Raw genomic sequence first — 15,230 nt, forward strand, 5'->3', positions numbered from 1 at the left:
TTAACCACCTCATTTGTTTTCTGCAAGCTGTTACACAGAATTTTTGTTATATCTTTATAAATTGTTCAAATGATTTCATTTTTTCATGAAAGATAGATTATTCTGGTGATAGGTGATAGATAGACTGGTGTTAGTAACTCATTTTTTTTTAAATGGCGCTTGGTGCGGTCTGGCCGCACGCCGACCATATGAAAAATCTAAATTGTTGCGCTGTTCCACGTCAACTACCGCTATTGTGATGAGAAAAAAAATTGGACAACTTAGCAAAATCCGACCAATGACGCCTGCTTGTTCAATATACCGAGGCGTTCTAATTCTGTACACTTCGTATCAAAATGTTGATGCCGTTTAGTAAAAAAGGAAACATAAGCAGAAAGTTGTCAGTTAATTTATAGCAAATCATTTCCAAACATCATTTTTGAAAATCTGCTTTTAATTGATATTTTTTAACATTTTAATACCAAGTGCGCAGAATTAGGGCGCTTTATGGTTTAACAAAAGTGTATGGGAAATAAATTCCTTCGTTTTAGCAAGAGTGTACACTAGGGTGTCCCAAAGAAACTTGATATTGAAAAAGTCAAGGTGCTCAACCCTAAATTGAAAGATAAGGTTATTTATAGTATTTTTGCAGAACATTTATTTGTATTATATTTTTTAAAGCGCTTTGTTTCTTTCACATATAAAAATGCCAATATTTCAGCCCCCCGATAAAATATGGGAATCAAATTACAAAAATTGCGAAGAAGTGTTTTTTTGAGCAACCCGTAAACAATTTGAACGAAGTGTTACTGTGAGTGAAGTCAAATCAACCATCTTTATTAAGACGTTTGAAACGTCTCAAATGGACTCTGGGTTCTCACCATGCATTTTTTACTACGTTTTGAAACTTGAATGCAAAATCAAAACGAGATTAATACGCACGATGAAATCTATTACTTTTATTTTATTGAGATGTTTCGGTTAACCACTTTTGCGAAACTATGGTGGAACAAAATTTTCTATTATAATTTAGGGTTTTGCTCCATCGAATTAGAGTTATCTCTAATGAAAGCGTTTGTTTTACTTATCCCGTGCGAAGTTTATGAAAGAAGTAGAGCAACCTCCTTATATCATATGATCTATTACATATGCTGTGTATGTGTGTATGGCAAGCATACACTTTCTTATTTTCATTGATTGTTAGGCATACTAACAAGAGCTCAGAAGTATGCTTCTCAAAGCTCTGTAAACATTTTTTGCGTGAACTAAACAAACTAATGTTCTCTAATTTCCAGGAGCCAAATTAAATGTTTCACCAGTCTTCCCTACCTCGACTTCAACGACCAGCATGTTCGACAGGCTGACAGGCAACCTAGCGAGCAGCAGTAACAATCGAGCCAAAGTTCTGAACTCCTGTTCTGTTCTAAGTAACGAATCATCCAGCCCTAGCACTAGCAACACCCAGCAGCCATCACCTCTCAGCCAAACCTTCAACTCGACGAATGCTACCTATACTAGCAGCAACAAAAGCAGAACCAGCAGCACTAGCAGCAATAATAATAATAATGATACCGAAAGTCTAACTGAGCCTAAGTCTGCGTTAAAAATATGTTCGCCCCCTCCCCTAGATGAGAGGGACGTTGAACAGATTCATCGATTCGAATTGGAAATCTGAAACAGCATTGGAAATGAACCATCATATTCATCATCATTATTATTATTTAATCACGCATAATTGGTTGAATCAGCTTACAGCGAATGCTCAAAAATACACTGTTTCAGTTGCAGCATACCACAAAAACCTTTAAACATTCTAGCACGTTATTATTTTTCTTAAGTGTCATTTTGTACCAGCAACAACTTCCTGATTGCTCCCACCAGTTAATTGTGCACGCAGAAAAAATATATCGAGGACGCTTTATTTTATTATTTTTATTTATCAATCACTGTAAATTACTTAGATTTAAAACTACGATTGCAAAACGATCTTTCAACTATTTCTTTTAATGTGTACAGTGTAGTTGTGTACTGTAAAATGCATAACATATAGTAAAATTCATCATATCATAAGTAGAATATAACTAGAATGATGATTCTAATTCTTAAAGTACGTTTGTTTGTAGGAGATTTGGAAGCAATCTTTTCGCTATAAAATGTCACCATCATTTGATGAATTACCGTGAAAGAAAAAGAAAATGTAGTTTAGTTTGGTATATGCGGTATTTCCATCCTGGGCAAAAGTCCAAATTTGTCGGTTTTGAATATTTCGAACCAGACATAGTATTTTTAGGCATCTAAAATTTTAAAATTATTTCTTTTTCTTTTAGATTTTTCGTCAAAATATTTGAAAGTCTTTCCTTTTGCCATCCTGGTTCTATTTAATATAATGTTCATTAATAAACATTGTGCATGTTTTGATTTATTTAAACAAATCTTTACTTTCGTGTCCCTAGTGATTATCACAGGATAATATATAAGGAACTGTGCACATCGTTTCTGATTATCGTGCGTGAGATCGACCTACTATTTCAGTTGTTGCTTCACTTCAACTTATCCTATTTTTTTTTTTTTTTTCAATATTGATAACTTCAGCCTAATTCAGTTTTTCGCTAGCTAAGTGGAACAATGTTAAGAATGATAAAAAATTACAGTGCCCCTCTCTTTTCGTTTCCTTTGAAGGTGGTTATCCCTGTTCGATACAAGGTTTCGATTTTTCTTTCGTCTGCGATGTGATGTGGTGGATTGAAGTTTTGTTCAAGTGCGTTCCAAAAATTTTCCAAAAACAATCCAGAATAATTAGCAATTTTGCGAATTTATCGACTTAAAATTTCTAGTTGAAAAATTGGGGAATTAGGTACAACACTGGTTGTAGGTTATAGCTTAGTTGATAATTACTTTATTTAATAATTCAGTTTATCGAAAGCAGTAAAAAGGTTTGGGTAACTGACATCCATCTGAGGCTGGTCGTCAATACTTCTTATAGTTATCAACTTACAATTTAAAGTTTCCAATTGCAAGGGACCTTTCGGAATCTAGGCACTTTTGCATTTCAAAGCCAAACGTGAATATTTTGCAAAATGATTTTTAATATCCTTTGAACAAACTTAAAATTATACAAGGTTTCTATAATACATTTTTTTTTCAAAGTTGCACAAGAAGGGTTAATTTATATTATTATAGCGTGGAGAAATCAGCAAACTAATGAATAATAGTACCATGCAGAAGGTTTCTTACTTCGATAATATTTTTTTAATCGTTATCAAGAGAAAAAGCATCATTTTTCGATTTTATATAAACTAGCTCGTTATTTTGAATAGCTGATGCGTAACTTGAACGAAACGTATGAACTAGAAAATTATATTGCTGCCTTTTTATGTGAAAATAATTCTTAAAATAAAAACAGGGACATTACATTTAGTTTCACAGACAGCACGGCAGGCGATAGAATCATACCCAAATTTAATTCAGCAATAGATTCAGAAACATCTTAGAAGCCGTTGCTATGCTATGTGGTCATGTTATCGAAAATTTAAACTATATAAACTAATTAACATTCATTTTTTTTTAAATATTTGATGTACTGTTTGACGTCGAGGCTAATTTTTGAAAAGTTTATGTATTGACGTTCACAAATATTTTTAGAGTCAGAACGGTTTTGTTTGATCGGTGTGACGTCTTTGGCAGAGTTGTAGAAAATAATTTTGTCTTTCTGAAAAAAACATACACCGTTCAAAAAAGTTTTTTTCAATAAAAAAAAAAGTTAAAATTATTTATCTCAAAAAGCTCATTTTTTGGAAATCTCATTTTTTATGAAAATAATGGCTGTCCAAACATAGAGAAATTAGAAATGGAAAAGTTAACGTTAACGTTAACGAAAAAATAAAAAAAAATTAAACCAAAACGATTTGTTCGATTAGTATGATGTCCTTGGCAAAGTTGTAGACTGCAATTAAATCCCATCAGAAAAAAATATAGACTGCAAGACCAAAAGTTAAAAAAAAGCCACAATTACAATTGAAACTTAAAAAAAATTAAGTTAAAATTTTTCAAAAAATATATTTTAGCTTTATTACAGTTTTTTTACAGTGTATTTTTTAATTTTTTTATCAAAAATTCGTCATTATAATAGAACTTCCAGGTTTAATAATCAATTTTTCTACAATTGAGATACAATATTTTACCTGCTAAAACATATATACCTATTTGAGTTCAAACAAAACAAAACAAAAAAAAATAGTTTTCATTTAACGCACGAATGCACGAGTTTATTTAAGAAGAGTACATCGTTATCAGTACATGTATGAAGATTGCAGAAATCGACTTTGTCACTTTTCTACCAAATTTTACAATATTCAAAATAGTGTATAAATATACGTACACTTCACAAAGAATTTGGTCGGCAGCAGCAAAATGCAAATACCGACCCAGCTGAGTATTACGACTGTTTCGCGATGTCGTTTTATTATTTTATTCCAGCCCCTACACACTTAATTTATCTCGGCAAGCTTCCCAACAGCTGATGGAGCTCGGCGAAATTTTTAACAAATCCAGCAACATATTTCGACGAACATTCAGCAAATATATCGATCTACCGTAAGCCAGCAGGTATTAAATTTCGTTTGCCGAACTGCCGCTGTTCGCATAAAAGTCCTATGTATGAGTCCTATGTTTTCTTGTTTTTTTTTGCGGGAATGGGCCCACTTTGGCATACTCTACAAGAGTAGCCATTAAAATCGAGGTTGTGGGAATCAAACCTCACTTTTTTAATGGATATTCTTGAAAAACATGCCAAAATAGACCCATTTTCGCAAAATTTACACAGGACTCGCAACTTTTACATAGGGCTATTATGCGAATAGCGGCAGCGAAGTTCTTGAAAATTCTGCCGAAAGCTTGTAGAACATTTCACTGAATTTACTATCGGAATTTACTATACATTCGGCAACTTTGTATCTATGACGATTGAGTGATAGCTTCATAGTTTTACGAAATTGATGTATGTAAAAATGCTTTAATTCATTTTTTCCCCTAAATGTTCTGCTCCCAACGGAGTTTTTTTTTAAAAATATTTTGATTTTTGCTATGCAGAACGCCTAAATAAATGGAAGAACAGACCAAAATTCACAGGAATGGTTGAAAAGCTCTAATCTTTCTTTTTTTCAGTTTATGCTTTGAGACAGTTTTTTCCGGTTTTGTCGACCTGTGTAATTTTCGAAATTGGTTAAATTTCTGTTTTTCAGATAGAATAAGATTTGAATAAAATTAAACTACTTTTGTACTTAACTCAAAATCGATAAAAATCCATTTTATTGGCTTTTTTTATATACGAAGATTCATCAAAATCAATCATTTTTGTTTCAAATTTCAGCATTTTTCGAACGATTCCGTCTAAAATGGTATTTCTTAACTTAATGGAATGGTTTTTCACAGCAGTAATATAACGGAAAATTTTAAAAATTTTAAACTCCCGTCGTCCTTAGCGGACTTCTACGGTTTATTTGTAAACCTCACTTCCCTCTCACCGTTATTTAATGACCACATGGTTTAACAACGGCCTCTTTCACAACACACGTTGGTAATGAAGTAAACTATGGAAAGGTTCGAATAAAGTTATTACTAATAAAATAGGTAGATTTCGTCAAATAAAACTCGTAAAGTTTCACTATGATTACTTGATATCTGTAATTTTGAACACTGATAGAAAAATTTCAAGCTGAACAAAATCATTGTGTTTATTTGTACAGAAAATATGGTACCCAATCTAACAAAAATCGGGAATGATTAAAAATGTTGTACTATTGTCTGTGGTAGTGTCCTTACGTACGTGGTTTAAACTATACCACTATACCACTTATCTAGTACTGTTTCTGCCGTATTTGTACAACATGGCCAATCCGCATCTATGTTTGAGATTTATTATTTTATTGATTTAGTTCATTAGTTTCAACAGATTTTTTTTTTCACTCATTATTATTGTGTGCCATTCATACTGATTTATGTGAAAATTGATTAATTAGAGAATTATATTGTGTTTTAGACTGAGAATCATACTTGTCCCCTTTGGGAAAGTGTAAAATCACCTTGATATAAAAAATATTGGAGTATAAATCTTACCATTGCTACCCACATTTGGGTATATACTACTTATCACATATCATCGATTCTGCGCCAACGCCTCTGACTGTACACAGTTACTGCTTCACTATAAAATCCGATTCTTTTGCCTAAATTGCTCATATCGATCAATGCGGATAGTCATCATCATCATACACAGCTGGTGTACTAGAATTACCACCGATGCAACAGAAGCGGTTAGTGTTTGCGTTCAGATTAACACCTTTGGTCAAATCGATCGTATCATGCCCTTGAGCGCGTAATTCCCGTTCTGTACACTTTTCCAATTTTTGCCATTGTTGCACTGCTAAAGCGAAAGCTTGCGACACATTTTCGGAAGTTTTTGCCGATGTTTCAAGAAATGCTGCGACATGGTGCTCCTGGCACCATTCCGATACCTCCTCAGCACTAACCTGGCGTTTTGCGGCAGGAATGTCATTTTTCGTACCAACCACTATAAACGGAAAACGATCAGCTTTGACATCATAGTACTTAAGAAATTCCTCTCTCCACTGAATTAACGCTCGAAAACTTGACTTATCATCGACAGCGTACGCTAGCAAACAAATGTCCGATCCACGATAAAAAGGTGTACGTAAGGCTTTGAACCTCTCCTGGCCAGCGGTATCCCATATCTGTTGAAATGAAGCAATCGTTACAAATGTATTGAAAATAGAATTCAGGAAAAAGAATTATAAGTTTTCGTTAAACTCTACTAGAAATATGAGAAGTAAATATTGAATTTACTCCGTACAAACACGTATTTCGACTGCGACATACACTGCCGCTCCAAGCATAACTGTCCCAGCGTCCATAAGGTTTGCACAGAATATGGGACAGTTATGCTTGGAGCGGCAGTACAGTTATCATCAGTGCTAATGTGGACTGGTAGAATTTAAGGGAAACTTATAATTCTTAAATCGTTCTACTAAGGCGCTCAATAAAGATTTTCAAATATTAAAAAAAGTTTAACTTATTTATCGCGAATGTCAAAACATCATTAGAAAATCATTTCGAAACATCTCAAAGTAGTCTTGTAGGTCCTAACAAAACTAATACAAGTTAGGGCTAACTACAACTCAGTTGCTTTATCACAGTTCATATTTGTGAGCACTAGCACTAGAGCGATTTGCAACGCGCCTCGCCACGGCCGCATAAGCTAAACTTGAACCTTTACACGCGATTATCTCGGAATAGTGTTTTCCGGAAAATAACTTTGCCGTGATCCTGATTGCGGGAAAACTACTGAACCGATTTCCTTCATCTTTTTTTTTTTAATTTTCGTTATAAAATTCGCCGGTCCTTGAACGATCGCTTTTTGAAACATACAGTTACATTTTGCCGCAAAAAAAAATTTTTACGCAATTTTTTGCGCTCAAAACGTGCATTTTTTGGGAAAAATGTTACCGTTTCCACTAAAAATAAAATACTCTTAAAAGCGATCGTTCAAGGACACGGCACACTTTTGAACTAATGAAATAATATGAGTTTTTTGATTTCGGTTGATCCGCTGAGACTCTATCAGTATCACCGCAAGCCTCTGCAAAAAAAATGAGTTTCGGGGAAACGGCCATTACTCCAGTAATAATTGGTATATCTCAAAATCAAACGTATTTTCTTGTTGTTGATAAACTGTACTTTCAGAAAAATACCACTTTGATGCAATGAAAATGGTGGTATGCAATTAAAAAATAAATTCAAACTTCCCTCATTTTTCTCGACCAAAAAGGTATAGAACCCTTTAAGGCTCTGTTTGATTTGAGCTCGTTTTACTTTTGGCACGGTTCGATTTTGGCACACATGTGCCAAAAACGAGCGATTATGTTTAATCACATTTTTTTAGTTTTCTTGATTTTTTTAACCAATTTAAGGTCAACATCCTCCAAAAGAAAGGTATTGGGTCAGAATTCGTAAAACGGATCACAAAAAATCACGATGCCTAATTTTTTCAAATAAATATTAAAAACTTCAAGAGTTTCACTCGGAAAGTTGATTTCCTAATCTTTACTGAATTTGAGTAAGTTTTCAAGTTGTTATTGTCATTTGAAATTTAGGTAATTTTTTTTGGTAAATAAACATATCTTTAAGAATATTGCATCGATTTTAATGACATTTTTACGGCAGATGCATCCCAAGCTGTAGTTTCTGAAAATATTTTTTCTGAACAAAAAAATATTTTTTCAATAGTAACTATTTAAAACAATATGTTGAAAAACTATTTTCTGGGGCACTGAAAAATCTGAAAAAAATCACAAGTATTTTTGACGAAATTTCGGAATTGTCCTGAAAATTTCGAGTTGGTGATATTTTTTGTTCAAAAGATATGGGGTTTCAAAGTTGGTGGCGCAACCCATTTTCAAACGAGTAGCTAGCAAGCGGTGTTACTATTGACAATCCCAGTTTATTTATGTGCAAAAACTCTATAAGGCTTGCAAATTAAGTTTGATAGAAATGATTTTTAGTCGCAGAACGGTCAGAATATGCTTAGTCTGTTACCCGATTTAATGACGAAGACATTAAACTTTATGCCCCAAACAACTCACAAGTCTACCTACACACTTTACTAACAAATAATGTAAAATTTAGTTAGGAGACAACCGTACAGTACGCACCAGTGGGTTAAGATTGCTCACGCTTTTACTTTTAGTCATTATGAAGCGTTTTTTGATATGAGAACTGAAGAAAACTGGGTTTATGGGCGTTTCTCGCTTGAAAATGCGTTGCGGCACCAACTTTGAAACCCCATATCTTCTGAAAAAAAAAATATCACCAACTCGAAATTTTCAGGACAGTTTCGAAATTCCGTCCCCTTATGATTTTTTTCAGATTTTTCAATGCCCCAGAACATAGTTTTTCAACATATTGTTTTAAATAGTTAATATTGAAAAAATATTTTTTTGTCCAAAAAAATATTTTTAGAAACTACAACTTAGGATGCATCTGCTGTGAAAATTTCATTAAAATCGATGCAATATTCTTAAAGATATATTTATTTAAAAAAATATTGACCCAAATTGAAATTAACATGACAATAACAACTTGAAAACTTACTCAAATTCACTAAAAATTGGAAAATAAACTTCCCGAGCGAAACTCTTGAAGTTTTTAATATTTATTTAAAAAAATTAGACATCGCGATTTTTAGTGATCCGTTTCACGAATTCTGACCCATTTCGGTTCGTTATGTTGCCGAAGCGGATGATCGAAATTGGTAAAATGGTTCCTGTGATATGACCGGAACATTATTCATTATTGGCCATATAAAATGTTAAAGTCGTCTTTGGCCACCTAAAAAGTAAAAAAAGTCATGAAAAGAGAACCGTTCCTTTTTGGCATGGTTCGATTTTGGCGACAGAAAAAAAAATCTGGCGTTTTTTGATTATTTAGCATTCTATTTTAGAAGAAAAAAAATTCTCTTCAACATTGATGAATACCTTTCATTCTAATACAGGCAATTTTCGTCAATATGAGAAAGGCAACCTTCTATACCGATTTGAATTGAGTACGATTTAGTAGAAACTAAACTTTCTTCTATTTTTATTTGTCTTGTGAAAGATGGCTCACTCACCAACAGCAAAGCGGTAAAGATGTCATATAACAATTTTTTCCTGCAGTTACAAGTTCGTGAAAAAATAACGATAAAGAATAACAGTGTTTAGTCGAAAATGTGTATTCACAGAAAATTTAAAATTGACATAGAATTTAATGAACATGTTAACATTCAATTCTGGTCAATCTAAACATTTTATCAGTAAACAGAATAAGAAAAAAAATCAGTTTCAGGATCAACACACAGGTCGGACTCGATTATTCGGCGATTCCATTATCCGGAATTTTTTTTTTTGGTGTTGGTTTTCGATTTGTATTCCGAGATTTTACCTTTATCATCCCTTCTGGCATATTTGTTAGGGGCCACAACTGCCCATATAAATTCTGAAAAAATTGTATGGACCGTGGACATTAGCCAACCCCCCAAAGCTGTCCACGTGGTATGTGGATGGCCCCTTACCATTTATGTCACTTTCATCAGAAATACTTTCTGGTTACGCCACTGCATCATACAAGTAAAATAACAAAATAAAATATTTATTTAATGTTCGTTAATCGCAAATTTGAATAATTTTTCGCTAATTCGATTATCCGGAATGATTTTTTTTTTTTGATATTCCGGAGAATCGAGTCTCCGGAATATCCGGAATCCAAAAATCAACGAAGATGCCATATTTGAAAGTCATATGTCTGTTATATTCAAAAAATAAACCGGGTTAGAATGATAAACAACATTAGCCTCAGCAATTAATGTTTGCATAGTGTTGTTCAAATACAAGTAAGGTTATGGAAAGTAATATTTTCTTGTAGATACTAATGTAGAAAAAAAATTATTTGAAAAATAAAATACAAATGTGGGAACTCTAAAATCAAGATGTAATGAACTTGGTTTTCCTCTATACCGCCACCGCAGGATGCAACTAGGATCGTCGAATTGAACTAAATTCCTTTAGCTAGCAAAATACGATCATCAGAACAGCTCGTTTAACTACCTAATACCACATACATAAGACATACGTAACACTGGCGTTTTTTCCTGGTACACGTTGCCCCATAGTACTCCGTACCTCGCCCTGTCAAACTGCTCGATAAATAATGAACACAATGAATTTTCTGTTTCTCGACCTTATCGAGCCCCAAAGAAAATCCCATAAGGAACTGTCAAAAAGTTATTTACAAAATCAATGCAGCATTTTTTGAGTAGAAACGAGACAAATGCAGGGCTGCGCAGGTACACTGCCTCAAAAACAACTCAAACAGAGGTTTTTTTTACAGAGGTTGGTACTTTCGAGTAGTTCATTTTGTACCAACTTTTTTGGAAGATTTCTTCCTGAGTGTTACGTATGTCTTATGTATGTATGTATATACCCTGTTATCTACCTCTATCGACACGTACAGAGTTTTGTTGTCCTCGGCGGCGCAGCGTTTTTTTGCGGCACCCGAACAATCATATTAATTTCTGATATTTGCTACTATATGAAACAAGAAGAAGACAATTCAAACGGCAATTCGATTGTGTTACAGATCGCAACACGATACCTACGCAACTATGTCTTCACAATGTCTTTCCTTGGCTTGGCTGCACACAAATGAATATCGAGTTCTTCTGCACTAATAGACGACGAGTAACCAGCGCTCTATTGATGCATTGTTCGGTGCAGTACTGTTGCCTGTGCCAGCTTGCTTTCCTTCAAGACATCAGTTTTAATAACATTTTAACAGCAGAACATTGAACTGTCTGATAGTGGAGTTGGTTATGAACTTTTCGAAAAAGCTTCACCTTCAAGACATCAAAATAGTCTAGGCTCATGGGAGCAAACATTGGTCGACCTATTGGGCCGGGGAGATTCTGTCAATTTTTTTGCCACTGCTATACAGGATATCACAGCAGGCAGTTAGTGTCTACTCATGAAGTCTGTGGTAGGCGTGCTCGCGAATGCGACCTTGAAACTTTTATGAAATTTTCACTGTTCAACAATGAAGTGGAAATGATAAGTGAAGAATCACAAAATTGTCCATCATTTTATCAATCCAACGACATATTGATTATTTTGATCCACCCATGTGGTTACATCAGTATTACCGTTTGAAATCTTTCACTCCGACGTTACACCTTGGTTTTAGTTTCCGCATAATGATTCTCGACATATTGCGGTTAGACGTAGTCCTACGTCGAAATATTGATAAGATAAGAAAAGAAACTAAACAGTAGAGACCCTGCATAATACTTTTACGCTGAAATATTTTATTTTATTACTAATGAGTCGTTTGAAAAAGAATTGGGGCTTGATCGAAATTGTTCCTTGATTGTTTTCAATTTTCCCCAATGTTCCCTGATAGATAAATGAACGCCCTAACAATACCTGATTTTGCAGGTTGTCGCCACCCTGGATAAAGTTTCACGAACCTAAAAAATAAGGCTAGACATAGTATATCAAAACATGATTAACTGTATGCCAGATAAAAAGAAATACAATAACATTTTTCGTGCGCAATTCATTAGATAGAACTCGAACCATTGCACAAGAATAGACGAACTCTGTGGTCCACTTGAAGTGCGGAATTGAACTGTGATTACCCAATGTTTCATCACGAAGCATTAGTCAGACGGTGCATTATCCCGAAAGAAGCTCAGTCTTCTCAGTAAACAAATGGATTCTAAACTAGCAAATAGTCTTCTGCCGTGTTTATTTAAATCAGAACAGCCTGTTAATAGGAAAAGAAAAATTACGTAGGAAACGCCTTGACGAACGCTCCTAATATGCAAATGTTGGCAAAGGCCGTCCACATGCCACGTGGACACGAAAATCGTCATTTTAGACCCTACCGTCCCCCCCTCGTGGACAAGCGTGGACATTTACCAACTCTTTTTCCACGTGGACATTTTCGCGTAACGAAAAATCGAAAAGTGTTAATTTCTGTGGTTTTATTTAGTGGTTAAACAAACAACAAATGTCAGCAAAAGAATAACAAAAATAATTTCAAACATCCCTCAAAGCAACCTAGACCATTAAAGCCATAAATGACAAGAATCCCATTAAAATTCAGCCTAAGAAAGCCAAGAGATGATGCACCAAATAAACAGAGAAGGAGAAGTAAACGCCTTTATAATTCAGAAGAAACCGGAAAAAATATATAACCACAAATTATGGCCCCTATTACAGAAAACGAGGCGAGCGGCGAGCTACTCGTCTGACCTATTTTGGTATTGCAGATGGCGAGTCGGCTAGATTTTGGACGAGTAGCTCGCGTTCCCTAATACAACATTTTGCACGCCTCGTTTTCTGTAATAGTGGCCTGTGCTTTGAATGACTGAAAACACTTTTAAACGTCAGAAAAAACTACACAATAGAATTAAAAACCCACTCTAGAAAGACTTTGACGCAACAAACGCGGCCTAAAAAGCATCTCGAACATATTTTCAACTTTTAGAAGTCAGAACGGTCAAAAATTCACAAGGTAAAAGTTCAGCCAAAATGCCTAAAAACATCAAACAGCGGAGAACGCCTCTAAAACAGGAAAAACAGCTGAACAATTGATCAGTGTGTCTTAAACTGGTCTTTGATTGCCTATAGCCTCAAAGTTTGTGTTTTGTCAGTGTGTCTTTAAAAGAAAATTATCTCACATCAATCTTTATCAAGACTACCTACTTTTGAGTTTAACATTTATTTTTACCTTTTTTCGGATCACCTGAAATGACACGGCGAAAAAAGAAACCGCGCATCACTACGAGGAGAAAGAGAGAGCATTCTCTCTCGGACAATTCGAGTGTCTGTAGCGAAAACGTATTTGATATTTTGCCTGAGCAAAAAACCGGCGATATGGAAGTTATTACTAATGAAATTTCACAAAATGTGAATTCTTTTAAAAAGGAGAAAGTTTCACCTATTGCGATAACTATTTCTTCTGAATTTAATGTTTTTAAAAAGAAACTTTCAACGTTTGTTTCTGACGTTAAAGTTACCTCTGTTCCGCAACGACTCATATCTTGGAAGTCAAATTTATCACAAATACAGCTGACAACAACTCTAAAATTAGAATAGCTGTAGATTTGTTATTGCAGGCCAATTTTTTGACATATTGCCATTTTTTTGGAAAAATATCTTGTCCACGTGGACATTATCATTACCCCCTCACCCCCCCTACCGTAGACAAGCGTGGACATTTGCGTACCCCTAAGATCAGAAATAATCTCTTACTATGGAGTTACCTTCAGGTATATTTAAGCCATACTGATGATAAATAAGTTAACCATCTTCTGCTACGTGAAGTGATTCCGCATGGCTAAGTAACTACGCGCTTCGCATACAAGACATTGTGGTTTGTCTCAATTATGGTAGCAAGTTCTGGTAGCTGGAAAAGCGCTGCATAGCTGCGCTTTTTAAGCAATACGTGATTTAAAAAAAATATGTTGTTGTCCTTCGGCACCCATAGTTGTGGTCCCCGTGGTTCTGTGGTTAGCGATGTCTGTCGGCTAGCTCTCCCACACGGTTGTGATATCGGGTTCGATTCCCGATCGAGTCGAGGATCTTTTCGAGCTGGAAATTTTCTCGACTCAGCACTGGGGCACGGTTCGACCACCATGCAGTTGTCGGTTTCGACACATTCGTACTAGCATTCGTAATAGTACAGATGAAAAAGATTTTTGCAGCTCCCAAAGTGCAAAGCAAAGCCTTGGTGCTGCATTTCAATTCGGAACTCGACCTTCTGTTTATTAATACACAGACTTCGCAGCCAACTGTTTAGTGTACAGGACAATTGCAGTGCTAGCGCTACGATCTTACTGACACTAACATTCTTCTCCCAAGCCGAGACTCGAACCTACGACGACTGGCTCCCAGCTACAGATGAAAATGTGGCAACATTGGGTACGACGCTGGCCTAACAAGCCAGTCGTCCCAGGACTAGGGGGCCCCTTGAACCGGGAGGCCCGGGGCATTTGCCCCCTTTGCCCCCCCTCAAATCCCTGTGAATGCCTGTCGTTCATGTGTTAGTGTGTTAGTGTCAACTTCAGTCTCAACGTGTTGGTCAGGTAAATTCAGTCTACGTGCTGGTCAGGTAATTATAACCTGATTTACACGTACCTTTTTACGTGATATTTAGGTGAAACAATAAACAGAACGAAAAACGTCACACACTGTAAAAAATAGACACGTTATTGACAAGTGGATTCCACTTACTTCTGTGCTAATAGATGAAACATTTCATATCTACGTGGAATACACTTGGGTTTCAGTTCACAGCACAAAATCAAGTGTCTTACACTTCGGTTTGCCATGTCATGCATACCAAAATCAATCATTTTACACTCAGATTTCAATGGCTACACACGTCAAATGCCAAAACACGTTAAAATACCGTGGATTCCAATAAAAATCGATATGGGTCGACATAAAAGAATGATTAGGTTCGGTTATTGACACTCCTATGTAATGAGCATCAGAGATTAACATGCGATTTATTTTCAGTGCATGATTTTCACGTACTTTTACGTGTTATTCAGATGGAATCTACGTGAATTTTAAGTGAATAGACTAGACAGCGCATATAAAAAATATAATTTATTTTCAAATACTAAAAAATAATTA

The 15,230-nt window shown here is 35.1% G+C and overlaps 2 protein-coding genes across 8 annotated transcripts in view; one reads left to right on the forward strand and one right to left on the reverse strand.

Moving 5' to 3' along the window:
- LOC129731486 (protein outspread) overlaps positions 1-2,383 on the forward strand; it is a 272,875-nt gene extending 270,492 nt beyond the window's left edge. For 3 of the 5 annotated variants that reach the window (XM_055691541.1, XM_055691540.1, XM_055691544.1), the window contains one exon: positions 1,275-2,383. In XM_055691541.1, the coding sequence (XP_055547516.1) occupies positions 1,275-1,654 (380 nt within the window). In that variant the 3' untranslated portion in view covers positions 1,655-2,383. The remainder of the gene's footprint in view (positions 1-1,274) is intronic. The other 2 variants (XM_055691542.1, XM_055691545.1) reach the window with 2 other exon arrangements.
- A 662-nt stretch (positions 2,384-3,045) lies between these two features.
- The window catches only part of LOC129731487 (ras-related protein Rab-9B), a 33,334-nt gene continuing 21,149 nt past the window's right edge, over positions 3,046-15,230 (reverse strand). For 2 of the 3 annotated variants that reach the window (XR_008729029.1, XR_008729028.1), the window contains one exon: positions 6,591-6,728. Coding sequence is in view for 1 of the 3 variants with exons in the window: in XM_055691546.1 (XP_055547521.1) it covers positions 6,222-6,728 (507 nt within the window). In the remaining 2 variants the exon portion in view is untranslated. Of the gene's footprint in view, positions 6,729-15,230 lie in introns of all 3 variants that reach the window. The other variant, XM_055691546.1, reaches the window with a different exon arrangement.

This window comes from Wyeomyia smithii, chromosome 3, assembly GCF_029784165.1.
Source record: "Wyeomyia smithii strain HCP4-BCI-WySm-NY-G18 chromosome 3, ASM2978416v1, whole genome shotgun sequence".
Taxonomy (NCBI): domain Eukaryota; kingdom Metazoa; phylum Arthropoda; class Insecta; order Diptera; family Culicidae; genus Wyeomyia; species Wyeomyia smithii.